At 58.9% G+C, this 17,140-nt stretch overlaps 2 protein-coding genes across 3 annotated transcripts in view; one reads left to right on the top strand and one right to left on the bottom strand.

Annotated features, from left to right (window-relative positions):
- The first annotated feature begins 253 nt into the window (after nucleotides 1-253).
- On the top strand, nucleotides 254-16,229 carry WASHC1 (WASH complex subunit 1). Its single transcript, XM_027541026.1, has 11 exons — nucleotides 254-501; nucleotides 3,349-3,502; nucleotides 12,541-12,652; nucleotides 12,860-13,006; nucleotides 13,143-13,279; nucleotides 13,482-13,617; nucleotides 13,775-13,976; nucleotides 14,070-14,234; nucleotides 14,639-14,797; nucleotides 15,612-15,680; nucleotides 15,792-16,229. The coding sequence occupies exons 2-11, from the start codon at nucleotides 3,354-3,356 to the stop codon at nucleotides 15,929-15,931; spliced, it is 1,416 nt and encodes a 471-aa protein (XP_027396827.1). The 5' UTR covers nucleotides 254-501; nucleotides 3,349-3,353; the 3' UTR covers nucleotides 15,932-16,229.
- DDX11 (DEAD/H-box helicase 11) overlaps nucleotides 16,226-17,140 on the bottom strand; it is a 31,193-nt gene continuing 30,278 nt past the window's right edge. For both annotated transcript variants that reach the window (XM_027541024.1, XM_027541025.1), the window contains exon 27: nucleotides 16,226-17,112. In XM_027541024.1, coding sequence (XP_027396825.1) covers nucleotides 17,083-17,112 — 30 coding nt within the window. In that variant the 3' untranslated portion in view covers nucleotides 16,226-17,082. The remainder of the gene's footprint in view (nucleotides 17,113-17,140) is intronic.

A 17,140-nucleotide genomic window follows, 5' to 3' on the forward strand; every position in this document is an offset into this window, starting at 1 on the left:
TTGGATCTGGCGGCTATGGGGCACTTCGCACAGCGTGGTCCTTCTGTGTCTGGCATTTACTATCTAAGGGAGGGCGGGCACTGGGCGGACTCTGGGGAGCTCGGCCCGCAGAGGCCAAGCCCAGAAAACACGGGCAGAGAAAGACACAATCAAGTGCATCACAGAGAAGTGGGTGGAGCGGGACCGGGGGGGGGGGGGGGGGCGGGGGCCTCGCGGGGGCGGGGCCACGGGGGCGGGGCCGCGCGGCGAAGGGAGCGGCTGCGCGGGGAGAGGGGGCAGAGGGCACGGGGGCGGGGCTGCGTGGGGGTCGCGTCTGGCCGCCGGGCAAGGAGGTGCTGAGGGGACCGGCGGCTGCTGGGGGCCCAGACCCGCGGCGCGTAGCCGGCGGAACTGACGGCTGGAGGCGGGGCCGGAGCTCCGGGCCGGGATCACCCAGGAGGCGGAGCGGGCGGCTGAGGGGGCCCGGCGCGTCGCGTCGCGGAAGCGGCGGGCGTAACGCAGGTGAGGGCGCAGGCCTGGCTGGGATGGCGGGACGGAGAGGGGGTGTTGGGGGCGGGTCGCCGAGGGGACGGACGGAGGCGGGAGAGGCCTCAGGGCACGCCGGCCGGGAGGCCCGGGCAGGGTGACTTCCGCCTCGGACGCCGACTGGCCGTGCGTCAGTCCGCTGGGTCCGGACTGGGCCTCCGTACGCGCCGTCGCCGCTCCCCCTTCCCCGACCCGGGGCCCCGGGGAACCCCGACCGGTTTGCGAGGAGGGCCCGGCTCCCGCCCCGCGGGCCTGCCCACCACTGGCCCGGCTCTCAGAACCCTCCCTTTGTGGCCGTCCCTCCCGGCCCCTGGTTGACCCCACAGCGCTATAACCCTGCCTGGGTTCCTGCCCGCAGCTGGTGTCGGTATGCCAACACTTGCAAATTTATTGTAAAAGCAGAATTTGTGAGAGTCGATTTGCTGTATGTTCACTCTCCTTTGAGAATCCACAGTGTTCACCAAGATTCTCTAAGCCGTAGAGTCAAAGGTAGCGTCCGCCGTCAAGGAAAAAATACTGTGCAAGAAACTACGAGTTACATGTGTGACTTTAAAAGGGAAGAGCGAAATTAACTTAGTAATACGCTTTACTTAGCCCACTGTGTTTAAAGTATGGTCTTTTCAACGATGTCATCAGTATTTAAATTTTTAATGAGATATTTTCTTCGTTTTGGTAGGAAGTATGAAATTCGGTGTGTATTTTACACTTCGACTCCATCTACATTCAGACGAGCATCGCTTATTTCAGGTGCTCAGGAGCCCTGTAGCTTGTGGCCCCTATACCGGATGGCAGATCTGAGGCTCCAATCGTACTCCTTGCCATCAGTGTTTTTCACAGTCTGGCCACTGTCTTTCTGCTCCTCCTCCAAGGATGGTTTTATCTTCCCTGCCCAAACCACTTGCCCTTCCCTACACACCTTTGTTCAGCTGCCCCTTCTCCGTGGGGTGCTCTCCCTGCCCTCTCTCCCAGGCCTGGTAGGGAGACACAGCTTCTGCCAAAAGCTTTTCCAGACTCCCTGACCCCACTTGCTCCTTCCTCATTGTCCCCTAGCACTGGGTTCACAGCTGGATTAGAGCATTAACACCTACTGTTTAATTGTTTTCCAGGCTGTCTTCACAGCTAGCATAGCGTCTTATTCTTCTCCGTTGTGGTCAGGACCAGTGCCTGATAGTTGATCAGATAGTTGTTAGACAGAATGAGTAAAAGCTCTGGACACCTGTACTCAGGCTCTGAGTTCTTTGACAGACTTGCTGTTTCCTTCCCGGGGGGCTTTGTGCCTGTTGCACCCCCTGGTGCGTGGACAGACACACATTAGGTGGGTGACTGACCATGAGAAGTGCATCTCAAGATGAGCACAGAAAGTACCTTCTTTCTGCCTTTTCCTCCCTCTGTCTTACAGGTGGGAAAACTGAGCTACTGAACTAAGCTGGGATGCCCAGCAGAGCTGCATCACTGCAAATGCAAAGAGGGGCAGGGGTGGGGGTGGTTTGGGATCAGTTGGCTCCACTTTGGTCACTTGATGATGGGAGGAGAGGTGGGGAGGTGAGGAGTTACTCCGAGAATCCTGACGAGGGTGCTAGGCAGGCTCAGGTGTAGGAAGCTGCGGTGTTCACCACTGGAGAAAGGCTTGGAGAGCAGACTGGTCATCTCAGACCAGGAAGAGTGCTGGCCTCGGAAGGGTAGGAGAGAACAAGCTGGGTGGAAGGAAGAGTGGGGGAAGCCAGCAAAGGGCGAGAAGGAGTAAGCTCCGGCATGGTGAGGATATTGGTGTGAAGCATTGAGCATAACCACTTTTCAGAGGGCAGTGCCATTCTCAGTCTGTGGGATGAGAACTGGAAAGAAGCAGAGATTCAGAGAAGGCAAGCAACTTAACCCAGGTCACACAGGACTTGAAGCTCAAACAAAGCCTCCTAAACCCACCCTGGACTGACTGACCCAGCCCCACCCACACTTCTGTTGCAACCTAGGAGAGCAGGTCTGGGCCATGGTGCCAAGCTGATTAATGTCTTCTTCACGGTCTTCTACCGAGGGGCCATGATTAGGCCTATTTATAGGGGCTTGGTGCCTTAATATTCTGCCCGATGCCTCTCTTGCCAATCACATCAGTGCCGTCTGCAGTGATTGCTGCTTTGGTGGCACCAGGGAGCGGAGTTAATTAAAGCCAGTATAAATAGACTGACTCTGCCCTCCTCTTGCAGTTCGAAGGAGGGTTTTTCCTTCCCGTCCACCTCCCATGTGTCCTTCCTTCCTCTTGCCTCCCCCCACCCCACGAGCAGCTCTAATCTGGGAGAGCAGAAGCCGGACATCCCTGCCTCCCGCCATTGCCTGTCCTTTCTCGGGAGCTGGTCCCAGGGACCAGAAGAGGAAGAACCCAGAGTCCATATTTTCTGTGCTCTTGCAGAACCGGTGCCATTTGCTAGTACCTGGCAGTAGACACAGGCAATTCCCCACTGCCCTGCAGTCCATCCCTCTTTTTCACTCCGCAGCCACGGTTTCTTTATTGTTCATCCAGGCTTGGGAGGTTGAGGTGAGATGAGGCAGGGCCGGGGCACCTAGCCAGGTACCATGCACCCACCTTGTGGCAGCCAGTCAGTGCCCTCTGATGCCTTGTGTCCGTCTCTGGTCCTTACAGTTTCCCTTGTTCACTCAACCAGCATTGGCAGAACAGCAGCTCCTGGGAGCCCCCCGACTGCCACCCAGGCTGAAGCCGTGCAGACCATTGGGATGGGGGGCTGCGTGCACGCTCTTCTCCTGCACCTGGCCCTGTGCCGGGTGGGTGTGAGCAAGTATAGGGGGGTCCTGATGCTCCCTTCTCTCCCCCAGGCACCATGACCCCCACGGGGACCCAGCATTCCTTGGCCGGTCAGACCTATGCAGTGCCCCTCATTCAGCCAGACCTGCGGCGAGAGGAGGCCATCCAGCAGGTGGCGGATGCCCTGCAGTACCTCCAGAAGGTCTCCGGAGACATCTTCAGCAGGTGGGTGCTGCTCCCTGGCCCGGGCAGTCGTCTCGCCAGTCCCAAAGGCATCCTCTTGGAGCACCTCTGTGGTGACTCTCGGTCCTGAGGGGGACCCAGCTGGCTTCCCTGTGCCCAGGGGGCCAAGCTGGGTGCCCTGCTTAGAACTTTTTCTTGTAAGCGCTCACTGTTTACCATCCCGCTTAGCCCTGGGGTTCCCCATGCATCCACGGGCCCTGGCGGTGGTATGACTCTCCCAACTGCTCTTCCCTTGCTAGGGTGCCCTGTTCCTTCGCCTCTTCTGCCAGTCAGCCCATGGTTGGTTATCCAGCATTTCTTGTGTGCAAGGCTCTGGGCCCTTTAATAAGGCAGCATCCTTGCCCAGCTGGAGGGTCCGCTCCAGCAGCAGAGACAGACTCTAAGTGATCAGTCGAGTGTTGGTTACAGTTGTGGTAAAGCCAGTCTCTACTGTCTTGCAGCACCTAACATTTGTATCGCATTAACCGTGTGCCACCCTTGACCTGAGTGTGCTCACTCATTCAACACTCCCAACAGTTTTTTTTTTTCAATATGTATTTATTTATTTGGCCATGCTGGGTCTTAGTTGCGGCATGTGGGATCTAGCTCTCTGACCAGGGATCAAACTCAGACCCTCTGCACTGGGAGCACAGAGTCTTAGCCCGTGGACCACCAGAGAAGTCCCTCAACAACTTTTTGTTTGAGCTTCTGTTATTTCCACTTTGTCGATGAGGAAACTCTGGGAGAAGGGTCAGGAGACTTGCCTGAGCGGTGGAACTAGGAGTCACACCCATCTCTGTGATAAGAGGCCTGACTTGGTCTGCAGGGTCAGGGAAGACATTTGTGAGGAAAAGCCGGACTGGGGGAGGGGAGATATCGTGAGTGGGTGGGCTGGGGGGAAAACCTTCAAGAAAGGAGGAAGGGCATGAACTAAAGTGGAGAGGGGCCTGAGTGGAAGCCAGTGTGGCTGGAGCAAGGGGCTTCGTGAGGCTGGCAGGTGGCCTCAGTTCCTCAGTGATCCCGGGTGGGGAGTGGTGGCTGTTTGTACCCCTAGCGCTGATCCAGCTCAGCTCTCAGGCTCTTGTGATTTTTCATTCAGTGTTGGTTGAACGTGTGTGCGTGGTGTTTGCTGTTTTCTGCAAAGGTTCCCTAGTTTTGTCCTGTGTAAGGTCCTGTTTCTCTGGTCATGAGCAAACTAAGATGGGCTAGCGCTTCTCCCTGGATGCCCACGCTGTGCTTCCCCGGCTGGAGCATTTGACCGCCTGACTCAGGTCCCTCTCCTGGCCAAGTCTCCCCCACTGTCCCCTGCTTGTATCCCAGACCAGGGACCCCCACCACTGCAGCGTGCAGTCTCCTCCTCCACCAACTGGAACCCCACCTCTTCCCAGAAGCCTTCCCCAGTGGAGGCAGAAAATGGGGCCATTGTCTCCAGACGGAGAGTCCCAACGTTAGATCCACTTGACTCTAATGCCTCTGAGCTGCCTTCTAATGCACATGGCTGCCCCAGGCCCTGGAGAAGGCGATGGCACCCCACTCCAGTACTCTTGCCTGGAAAATCCCATGGAGGGAGGAGCCTGGAAGGCTGCAGTCCATGGGGTCGCTGAGGGTTGGACACGACTGAGCGACTTCACTTTCACTTTTCACTTTCACGCATTGGAGAAGGAAATGGCAACCCACTCCAGTGTTCTTGCCTGGAGAATCCCAGGGACGGGGGAGCCTGTGGGCTGCCGTCTCTGGGGTTGCACAGGGTCGGACACGACTGAAGCGACTTAGCAGCAGCAGCCCCAGGCCTCTCCAGGATGTGAATGTAACTGAGAGTGGGGCCTCATTAAGGGGGTTGACTCTGGAGCGGACTTCCTGGCTCCAGTCTGGCTTCCCCATTTGCTTGCTCTTAACCTCCCTATAAAGCCTCAACGTTACCATCCATAGAATGGCAGTGATAATGGTGCCTTCCTCAGAGGATCATTGTTAAGATGAAATGAATTGAAATGTGTAGAGGAACCGAAGTGCCTGGTGTATAGTAAGCATCCAGTAAATGTTCTCTCTTGTTATCTGGTAACATCATGTCTGCTCATTTGCCGCCTATGCTAGCCCTCCATTACCTGTTGTCAATAGTTATAGAAGGTGTTAGGTGCTAAATATATCCAGGGGTCACCTAAGCAAGAGGACACAGGCCTTTAAAAGCCACTAGTGCCAGAGTCCGGTCGCCCCGCACCTCGTGATGAAACAGTCCGTCAGAGATGCTTGTGTTTCCTCACCAGGACCATGACTGCGTGCCTGTCTGTCTGAGGGGAGCACTGGATTCTTAGCGTGCTTTCCATTCCTGTAGACATCTCCAGGTTCCTCTGCTCCTGGATGGGAGAAGCAGAGGGCAGGAAGGCCATGTCACATGGAGGGGTGGTGGGCTCGTTGAGGCCGAGGGCTGGCAGGGTGCTCCCCTAAACAGCTGACTTCTGGTGGCCCTGCCCCTCTCCCAGCAGGCGCCCGGCGTTCGGGACTGAGGGATACCGATGGTGCATGGCCATGTGGTCCCTGTGCTCAGGGGCTGCGTCATCTCAGGGGAGAGCCACCGGCTGAGCTGATTCTGAGCCGTGTAGCATGCACTGTGTGGGCACCTGGGGATCCAGAGGAGAGAGGATCAAGACTTAGCAGCACATTTATCAGTTAGATTCCCCAAGCCAACTGAAGCAAAAGTAACCAGTCGGCAGAGCAGGCTTTGGAGCCGCAGGGCTCAGTGATGTCGTGAGGACCGGTTTGCTTTCATCCCCTCCCTACTTGCTGCCTCTGGGTTGGCCCCACTCCCAGACAGGCCTTGCTCTGGCAAGGGGACCAGTGGGCCCACAGCTCAGGTCCAGCAGGAAAGAGCGCCTCCACAGAAGCCCCAGCCTCACGGCGGTCCCAGAGCCATGGCTGGGGCAGCGTGGGGGTAACACAGCGGCTGGCCTAGCCCTTGGTCACATGCCTAATCCCCAGAACCTAGGGTTTAACCTGAAATGTGGGGACCAGGCCTGTGGGAGCAGTGGCATCCCCAGTGGAGGCTGGCTGTGATGAAATGAGGGAGCAGATGGTGAGAGGAACATGACCGCCTGCTCCCGGGTCAGGGAAGGCCTCCTGAAGGGGGGCCACATGGGGCAGGTTCTGCTGAGGGGTAGGGAATGCGGTCTGCATGGGACCTGGAAAGGGGCGCCAGGGGCTTGAGGCTGCCTAGGCGGCAGGGACCTGAGCACCCCAGCCCAGAAGCCACTGTCCCTGCGGTCCGCTCCTTCACTGCAGGATGGAGTGAAAGTCAGCCTCTGTGTTTGCGCCCCCCACCACCAAGCCCTTCTCATGTCCCCCCAACGCTGGGACGGTCCCTGGTGGGAGGAGTGGGTGAGGGGAGAGCTGGGCCACATCAGGGCTGTGAGGGCTTCTCCCAGCTGGACGGGGCTTTGAGCTTAAGCGCAGGGCTTTGGGAGCCTGGATGGGTTCTGAGCAGGAAGTGATGGGACAGAGAGCTGGGAGGGGTCATCAGGCAGCTGCACAGGGGCCAAGGAGGTGGCTGCGGTGCAGGGCAGGCGGGTAAGAGACACTTTAAAGGGAACGGTGATGGGACATGGTGACAGATTGGGAACGAGGTCGAAGGCGGGGAGGGGGAGGGGACGACAAGGAGTGGGGATGCCGAGCCCTGTCCCCCTATCCCCCAGCTGCCTACGAGCCTGAGGCTCTTCTGTCCTCATGGGCTTTTGCAGTGGGGATGTGACCCCAGCTTGGAATCGCTCCCCTTGAACGTACTCCTCTTGCAGAGAGGAGCCCCCTCGCCTCCCCTCCCCTCCCCTCCCCTCTGTTCAGGCCCAGGCCCAGCCCTTGGCCCCCCTGGAGCCCGTGCCCAGCTCTGCAGGCAGGTGAGCTCATAGGGTATTAGCATTCCGAGCCGGCTCCTTCTCCCGCTCCGCTCTGCCGCAGCCAAGTCTACAGAGCTGGAGAGAATGACAAGGACCTTGCAGGCGCCCGGACCGCTCCTCACAGCCCCTCCCCGGCCTCTTCTCCTGCCTAGCAGACCTCCCGCCCTCACCTGCCCCTCGTCACCTGGGAGATGCCAGCCCCAAAATAGCTACCCAGAGACGTCACCTGCTCCACATGACTTAGATGACGTGCAGAGGGGCTGCAGGAGGAGTGCAGTGGACTGTGTGAACGGCGGGTTTCGAGACGGCCCTTCCGGCGGCCCCAGCCTGACCTCTTGCCCTCTGCAGAGCTTTTCCCTTGTCTTTTCTTCCTTCCCCCCACCACCTCTCCTCCCCTCTCTTCCTCCTCACTTCCTCCATCCTCTCCCCTTCCTCCATGCTCCCCTCCTCCCCCCAATTGGCACCTGGTGCCTCCTAGGGTTAGGAGGCCTCAATCAGCCGCCTGCATAATTAGCAGATCGCTCTTAATTACCCCAGCTAGTGGAGAAGATCCAGGGGAAAGCAAGAGCTGCTCAGAGGGCTGATGGCGGGGTGCTGGGGAGGGGAGGGAAGTGGCAGTTAGGGCTGGGGGTCTTCCCCTGCCCCCCACCAGCAGCTGACTGGTATGATGCTGGGAGCATCAGCAGCCCCAAGGGAGCCCTGGGCCTGCCTGGCTCCATAGGCGATCTCCACAGAGGGTTGTGGGGATCAGCTTCAGCTTCGGAGGTGATGGGACAGGCAGCCCAGGCGCTGTCCTGGCCCCCTGGGGGCCTCGTTGACCTTGATCGCCTCACGCCCCAGGCCCTGGCAGAGGAACTCTCTGCCCTCCACGGTGCTCCCTTGCAGTGTGCCGTGTCCTTGTCTGGAGTCTGGAATGTTCTTCTCCGGGTCTACTCAGCACTGCCTGGGGCCCCTCACCCCACCCAGTCTGTGGGTGGTCCAGGCAGGTGTTGACCATGTTCTGGGGACTTGTTGGCTTGTCTGGGTCATGAGACACACATCACTGACTTTGACCTTTATGGCAGCTCTCCGATGTAGAAGTTACTAGCTTTGCTTCTCATCTGAAGAAGGTGGGACATGGACCAGTTAAGTGACCTGCCCACGGCCATACTGCTCCTGTCCCCAGGGCTTGGGGACATGGCAGCTGTCTGTCTCCTTGGAAACAGGCGTGTGTTGCCTGATTTCTCTCTGCCCCAGGCTCTGAGCAGACCCGCTGAGCCTGCCCCTCCCTGCTGGGGTCCTGGTGACACTGTGCGGACGCAGCTGCAGGGATGAGCCTGGAAGCTGAGCCGTGGGGTCTAGATGAGGAACAAACAAGCCACCCTCTTGGCACCGTCTTGTTCACAGTGGATGTTGCTGATCAGTCCTGGCTCTCGGGCCCCACCCCACGTGCCCCCGCAGGCCTTCCTTCCCAACACTGCCTTCCAGCCTGTCCCTGCCATCAGGAGAGATGACCCGCCAGCTGAAACCTCTTCTCTCACCCTTGGTCTGAGACTGGGCTGCCTGAGGCCTTTGCAACAAGCAGGACATTACTTAGATAAGAATAGAACTCTGGGAATTTCATCTTCCGTCCTGTCCCTCACAGGAGTCCACCCCGAAGCACCCCGACAGTGGGCATCCGGCTGGAGTCTGATGGCTTCCCAGGCCAGACAGTGGTTTACGAGGACGTTCTCCTCTGCAGCACTGAGGTCTGCATCCGCGTCACACACACTGCTCCTCCCCCCGCCACGGACTCTGATGCACCCACTCTCTGCAGTGACAATTGCTTTCCCACCTGACAGCACTGGCGGTCTTCTGGTATCGGAAGGGAGTTACATTCTCAGTCATCTCATCTTTACGGGGATGCTTTCCTCTGCAGCACTGAGGTCTGCGTCCATGTCACACCCACTGCCACTGCCACCGCGGACTCTGATGCACCCACTGTCTGCAGTGACAATTGCTTTCCCACCTGACAGCACTTGAGGTCTTCTGCTATCTGAAGGGAGTTACATTCTCAAAGTCATCTCATCTTTAGACCGAATGTCCTTCACTTACCTTGTATGACGTGAGCTTCTCACTGCTCACCTTGCTCCTCACCCTCCTCTGGACGTTCGTTACCTCGTCACGTCTTACCTAGCTGCTGTGTTCCAGGTCAGGCGCTGTCCCAGGTGCTAGTGATGCAACCGTGACTCAGGCAGAGCCTGTAGCCCGGAAGGGAATTCAGGGTCCTTTTAACGTGTGGACCTGGTTTGAAGGGGACACGGCTGTGGGTGAGTGGGATGTCCAGGAGATGAGCTCATGAATCCAGGGCTCTGCTTCCTCTGCCGTGCCTCCAAGAGAGTGGACGTCCTGTTTGTTGAAAGAAGGTGGGAAAGGAACATGGTGCCGTGTGCTCCACGCACTCACTTCCTTAGTCCAGGTTGCCATTAGCGCCTAGGTGACCAAAGTCGTCAGGTCCTCCTTCACCTGAACTCCTGCTCAACCTCTATCTGCTGCATTTGTGCACTTGGCTTTTTAAGCCTGAGTGCTGAGCTTCATAGTCATTCTGTATCAGTGTCACCTTTCCTGGCCTTTCAGCTCACGTGGGTCTTGATTCCGCCATGCAGACCTTTTGGGGGCCTTCTCACTGGATACTCCAGCTTCCTCATCAAGCACTAGGTGAGCTGTGCGAGGCCCTTCCAGAGACCTTTGTTCACGACTGAAATCAGCCCACGGTGCCTTCCAGGTGCTGCTGTTCCCTGGCTCGCTCTGATTTTTCCTATGTGTGCTCTTCTCCAGCCCCCAGCTCCATCTCGTCCACAGGACTTTGTGAGAAGCCATCAGCATCCTTGCTGACTCAGGCTGTACTGTGTAAGGTTTTTCCCCTCATACAGCAGGCTAATAACCCTGTCAGAAAACGCTGTAAATTTAGAACAGTGCTGGCCCCGGGGATCCACCTCTTCCATTTCAGATTTCTCAGGACCCTGTATTTAATAATCCATTCCAGAAATTTGCCAGGGCTCACTGTTAAGCTTGATGTCTGCAACTGTGAGAAATCAGACAGAGAGCAGGCTCTGTCTGTGTCCAGTTCTGACGTCCACCCTCTATGCCGCCGTTACGTTAACTGTGAGGTTGCTTCATCCCCCAGCAGCATGGGGCTGAGCTGGGAACTAGAGGAGATGGCCTGTGTGCAAGTAGAGAACCCGTCCTCCCTGCCAGAAAGTGGGCCCAGACAGGTCACTGGTTCCATATCTCCTGGAAGGAAGCTGTGCCTTTTGTTCTGGTATGCGTTGCTGCCCCACTCAGGCCAGCCTGTCAAGGAAAACTAAGCTGGTTTGGGTACATGCTTGGAGCCCATCCTATGCGTCCCCAAGCCCCTGCACACGAGCGGCCACAGGAGTAATCAAGGAGACTTCATCGGGGTGGAGACCCTGGGCTTGTGAAACTGGCTGATGAGGGCTGGTAAAAAGTCCTTGAGTTCCCTCGCCATGTGGTCTCTGACCAGAGACCACGGGCCCTTCTGCCATCTACCAGCTGTGGCCGTGGTCAGGGGCTGGTGTTCCTGGAGGTAGGGGGACTCTTGGGCAGAGGGCACCCTGGTGGGGTGGGCTGGGGCTCCTGGGAAGTGAGAAGAACCTTGTGCTGCTGAATAGTGAAAGTGAGGTGCGTGTGCATTTACCTTGGGGCATGTGGTGTTGGCCATTCAGTGACCACAGAGGAGCCCTTCAGGTGCCCGGCACAGTGCCACGTGCTGGGAACACAGCAGAGAACAGAGCCCCAAGTGCAGGAGCCCCCAGGCAGGAGACACGTGGCGACAGGTGGTTCTTGTTCAGTTGCTAAGTCATGTCCAATCTTTGCGACCTCATGAACTACAGTATGCTAGGCTTCCCTGTCCTTCACTACCTCCCCGAGTTTGCGCAAACTCACATCCATGGAGTCACTGATGCCATCCAGCCATCTCATCCTCTGTCACCCCCTTCTCCCCTTGCCCTCAGTCTTTCCCAGCAACAGGGTCTTTTCCAGTGCATTGGCTCTTCACATCAGTTCAACATTGACTTCTTTTAGGATTGACTGGTTTGATCTCCTTGCAGTCCAAGGGACTCTCAAAGGTCTTCTCCAGCACCACAGTTGGAAAGCATTAATTCTTTGGTGCTCAGCCTTTATGGTCCAGCTCTCACATCCCTGCATGATTACTGGAAAAACCATAGCTTTGACTCTGCAGACCTTTGTTGGCAAAATGATGTCTCTGTGATGGTGACAGGTGGCAGTGTGTAACAATAGAGCCTACTAGGGGTTGGAAAGTGACAGTGAGTTTTAAACTCTGTCTCCGGGAGGCTTTGGCCAGGGGCTGAGTGGAGTGAAGGACCAGCCGTGTGGGGAGACGGCTGGGCCGTATGACAAGGCAGCATTGGGCATATTCAGGAACTAAAAGGGTACCCTATTGCCGGAGCCCGCTAATCCTGGCAAGGGGAGGGACAGCCCTTTGGCAGCCCACCCACAGCTGTGAGAACCTCAATGGGGACTAGGGTTTACCCAGAGCCGCCTGCCCTGAGTCAGGCGGTTCCTTATGGACAGCTCTGGGACTGGAATCAGGGCCAGTCTGGCCTGTTGCTCAGTCTCGCTAAGCTCTAATTTCCTCCATGTCAGTCATGAAGATTCTGTCTCTGCTCACCTGGGCCTGAGAATGAAAGCCCTGGTGGGTGGGCACTATATCCTTTCAGGTGGCACGTACAGGTGCCAGCTTGGTGCCAGGGTGATTGCCTGTCCCTGCCCAGAGCTCCAGGGAACGGAATATAGTCTGTTCCCAGACCGTTCAGATTGGATGGTTCTGATCGAGGGCACTTGGGCAGTTCCAGGATCAGCCCTGACAAGCAGGATATCGCCGTTTTAAGAGCCCTTACCTGAGGGCTTCCCTAGCGGTCCAGGGGTTAAGACTGTGTCTGCACTGCAGGGGCATGGGTTCAATCCCTGGTCGGGCACTAAGATCCTGCATGTTGTGGGGCGTGGCCAAAACACAAAATTCAGGCACAAGCCCTTACCCGAGTCCTCGTTCGCCTGTTTGCTGTTGGAAACAGAAGGGGGGCCAGAGGCTGCAGGGGCTTGGGGAGGAGCCTCCAGCCCTGGTTATTAGTTTTTGTTTTGCCTTTTTTTTTTTGGTGGCAGGATCTCCCAGCGAGTAGAGCTCAGCCGGAGTCAGCTGCAGGCCATCGGGGAGAGGGTGTCCTTGGCCCAGGCCAAGATCGAGAAGATCAAGGGCAGCAAGAAAGCCATCAAGGTAGCAAGCGTGTAGCTCTGTTCTCTGGCTGGTTGGTGGTCCCCAAAGTCCTCTTCTTTCCCCTCTCCCCATGCCTCTGAAGCTGCCGGGTCCCTGCTTCTGCTACCCCTCAGGTTTCCTCCTGCCCACAATCCCTCCACCCCAAACCCAGGATGGCTGGAGCTTCTCAGGCCCCAGCAGGAGTGACCAGACGCCCTGTGTCCACAGGTGTTCTCCAGCGCCAAGTACCCTGCCCCTGAGCGCCTGCAGGAGTACGGCTCCATCTTCATGGGGGCCCAGGACCCCGGCCTGCAGAGGCGTCCCCGCCACAGGATCCAGAGCAAGCACCGCCCCCTGGATGAGCGGGCCCTGCAGGTCTACGGGGGTGCCCTGCACCCTGGGGGGAACTGAGGCCCCAGAGGATTCTGACTGCTGGGGGAGTGGGGGGAGCACTTTGGCCTGGAGCCGAAACTTGCCTCCCTCAGTCAATTCCCATCTCCCCACACCCCAGGAGAAGCTGAAATTCTTCCCCGTGTGTGTGAACACCAAGCCAGAGCCTGAAGACGAGGCTGAGGAAGGGCTGGGCGGACTCCCCAGCAACATCAGCTCTGTCAGCTCCCTGCTGCTCTTCAACACCACCGAGAACCTGTGAGTGGGGGCGGGGGGGCGGGGGACCGGGGGGTCTCCAGGCTCAGGTGCAGCAGAAGTCTATGGCCCGGGAACCAGGAAGCTCGTAAGGCCTGGGAGGCCATAATCCTGACTTGAGCTGTGGCCCTAACGATGTGAGAAGGGTGGTCCAGCCCGAGGGCCGAGCACAGGCGCTGCATCCCCTGCCCTCTGCCTTCTCCAGGTACAAGAAGTACGTCTTCCTGGACCCCCTGGCCGGTGCTGTCACCAAGACCCACGTGATGCTGGGGGCCGAGACAGAGGAGAAGCTGTTCGATGCCCCTTTGTCCATCAGCAGGAGAGAGCAGCTGGAGCGGCAGGTGGACGGAGACAATGCCTGGGTGTGGGGGAGGTGTGGCCCCCCAGTGTTGTCTGGACCAGGGGTCTGATGAGCCCCCTACCCGCCCAGCTGTGCTTGGGGGCCTGGGAACCTCCAAGGCCCGTTCCCTGGCTCCCCTCACCCTCCCAAACCCACAGGTCCCAGAGAACTACTTCTACGTGCCCGACCTGGGCCAGGTGCCAGACATCGACGTACCGTCCTACCTGCCTGACCTGCCAGGCGTGGCCGACGACCTCATGTACAGCGCGGATCTGGGCCCTGGCATCGCCCCCTCTGCCCCTGGCGCCATTCCCGAGCTGCCCACCTTCCACACGGAGGTGGCCCAGCCCTTCAAGCCAGGTGGGCCAAGAGCTGGGGACGGACTGGGGTGGGCGCTGCCCTGCTCAGCCTCTTGCCTCCTAAGGTACCTGACACTCTCGATTTCTGTCCCAGACCTCGAGGATGGGGTGCTGACGGCACGCCCACCGCCCCCGCCACCTCCACCGCCTCCCCCAGCTCCAGCCGTGCTGATGAGTGTCCCCCCACCTCCGCCCCCGCCACAGGCCCCACCAGGACAGCCCGCCAAGGGGGACGACAGCGGGGGTGCATCCCCTTCAGGTAGGGGCAGTCCTGGGGCGTGTGGGTGGGGGAGGGGCGCCTCCAACTTCTGGATCCCTGGAGGGGTTTCTGTAGCTTAAGTGGTCATCAATTCTAGATTTTCAGAATAGTTCTGATTTCAAAATCACATTTTCCCAAGTTCATAAAGTAGTGGTTCCGAACGGTATCTGTGGGGCCCTGAAATTCTAACCTTCCGGGTAGAGGGAGCCTGGACCCCCATTCCCCTTGAACTAGTGACAGGGCTGCTAGTAACCATGGAAAATACAGCGAGAGTCCCCGCGTGTGAAGACACACCCTTCAGTGGTGTGTCTCCCGGGCTACCTCGGCACCTACCCTGGGTGGTGGTGGCCCACAGCCTGGCTCCACCCCAGCAGCCTTTCTTCTTCGCGCCTTCCACCCTTCAGCCCCGGTCCAGGGAGCGCCCAAGGAAGTGGTTGACCCCTCCAGTGGCCGGGCCACTCTGCTAGAGTCCATCCGCCAGGCCGGGGGCATCGGCAAGGCCAAGCTCCGCAGTGTCAAGGAGCGCAAGCTGGAGAAGAAGAAGCAGAAGGAGCAGGAGCAAGGTGAGTCTGGACCCGCTGCAGGAGGGCGCTCTGCCCGCGTCTCCAGGGGCTGTGCAGGCTGCCCCGGCGTGTGTGGGCCCCTCCTGCCCGGTGGTGGAGCCTGCTTAGACTCGGCCAATTGTCCAAGGAAACAGGGACTAGGGATATTTTTAGAGACGGGGACCTGGCTGTGTCCCACTTCTCGAGGCCCCTTGAGGCTCCAGGCTACGTCAGCTGTGCATCCAGTGCTGACAGATGCCACGTCTGGGCCCAAAGCAGCCGTGCTCTGGGATCCCAGCCCTGAGTCATCCCCGCTGTGCTTCTGAGCACCAGCCGGGGACCCCGGGGCAGGCTCCTCTGTCCAGTGCTGCTCCCTGTGCCCGTCTCAGGACAGTGGTGACTCTGCTCCCTGTGCCCGTCTCAGGGCGGCAGCAACTCAGCTCTGTGCCCGTCTCAGGGTGGCGGCAACTCAGCTCTGTGCCTGTCTCAGGGCGGCAACAACTCCACTCCCTGTGTCCGTCTCAGGGAGGTGGTGACTCTGCTCCCTGTGCCCATCTCAGGGCGGCAGCAACTCTGCTCTCTGCCCATCTCGGGGCCGCGGCGACTCCGCTCCCTGTGCCTGACTCAGAGCGGTGGCGACTCCGTTACTCAGTGGTCACCTGCTTCCCTAGTAACACTGACCAGTGCTCCAGGAGCTGTGGTGACCTGGTGGCTGTGGAGGGGCCAGGGTTTTGACAGTGCAGAGGACCCCAGGATTGAGCCCCGGGGTGTCACATGGGCTGGACTGAGCCCACCCCGTGTGCCTTCACCTTGTCCCCGTGCTTTCCCACTGCAGTGAGAGCCACCAGCCAGGGCGGGGACCTGATGTCGGACCTTTTCAACAAGCTGGCCATGAGGCGCAAAGGTAGGAAGCAGGACCCCGGTGCCGCCTCCTTCCTCACGGTTTTCAGGTCTCTAGGGCCTGGGTGGCCTGGTGCCCCAGACCAGCTCCTCACTCCAGTGTCTGCCCTCCTAGGCATCTCCGGGAAAGGACCTGGATCCGGGGCCAGCGAGGGGCCAGGGGGAGCCTTCGCCCGGATGTCAGACTCCATCCCGCCCCTGCCTCCCCCACAACAGCCCCTGGGCGAGGAAGATGAGGATGACTGGGAGTCCTAGGGCTGGGCTTACCCTCCCCCAGGTCCCTGGGTGCACCACACCCCCGTGCACAACAGCTGAACCGGCTCCTTGGGGGACAGGGTCATGGAGGACTCTCCAGCTCTCTTGCTGGGATCTTCAAGGAGCAAGGAGGTTGCTTTCGGAGGCCAAACTGGGGAGAGGGGGAGGCATAGTGGCGGGGGGCGACCTCTGCCTTTGCTCCAGCCCCCTTCACCAGCGTGTGCCCCTCCTCCCTAGAGAGACTGCGGTAAAACAGTACATGAATCAATAAAGAAGTGATGCAAGACGCGAGCCTAAACCAGCAGTGCACTTTTAATTAAGGAGCCCTAGCTGTGCAGACGCCGCTTGGAGCTGGGGCCTAGGTGGCGGGGGTGCGTTGCACGGAGGGAGGGCTGTTTCCACACAGGCAAGTGTCTCCCTGATGGACACGGGGTCTCTAAAAATAGCCATGCTGAGAGCCTAATGGCCCTCGGCATAATCGCTGATGTCAGGGGAGGTGGTGTCTTGGCGTCTGCTCCGTGGCTGAGCGGGAGGCCCTGGAGCCAGGCCAGGAGGAGGATCCTGCTGGCAGGGCCAGGGGCAGGTGAGGGCCAGCAGTGTGGGAGGAAGTGAAGCCGGGAGGTTGGGGAGCAGTTTAAGGACTTAGAGAAACGGTGGCTGAGGGGACCGGAAGCTGGGGCAGAACGGCCCTGCAGACACCAGGAGGTGGGGATGGATAACATTCTGAGTTTCCGAGGGTGAAAGGTCTGGGACAGCTATTTCAGTGAGAAAGGGAGAGGCTGGAAGAGCCATCTCACCTTTGAGAATGTGGATTCTGCGAAACAGGGCAGGGTGGCTGCAGCCTCCACAGCCGCTCACAGACCAGCCAGGAATCAGCAGGCCCATGAGCAGAAGACAGACTCCATCCAGGCAGGGCAGCTGCCCGGGGGTGAGCCCAGGAATGGTGGGGTCACTGTTTCTTCGGGGTCAGCCTCGTTGTCTCCTGCTGGCTGGTCCACCTATTCCTGCATACTGGCAGCCCACTGAGTCCCAAAGGGGCTCCCACAGCAGTCCCTTCTCAGGCAGGATCCCTGCAGACCAAGCTCATGATGAAGTTGCCCATGGGCAGGTAAAGGGAGGGCCTGGCGACCAGGCAGCGGTGTGACCACCAGTCAGCAAAGGCCAGCTTTCTCTCGATGGAACTGCAGAGAGGGAAAGACCATGACACCA

The sequence above is a fragment of the Bos indicus x Bos taurus genome, chromosome 5 (genome assembly GCF_003369695.1).
Source record: "Bos indicus x Bos taurus breed Angus x Brahman F1 hybrid chromosome 5, Bos_hybrid_MaternalHap_v2.0, whole genome shotgun sequence".
Lineage (NCBI taxonomy): Eukaryota > Metazoa > Chordata > Mammalia > Artiodactyla > Bovidae > Bos > Bos indicus x Bos taurus.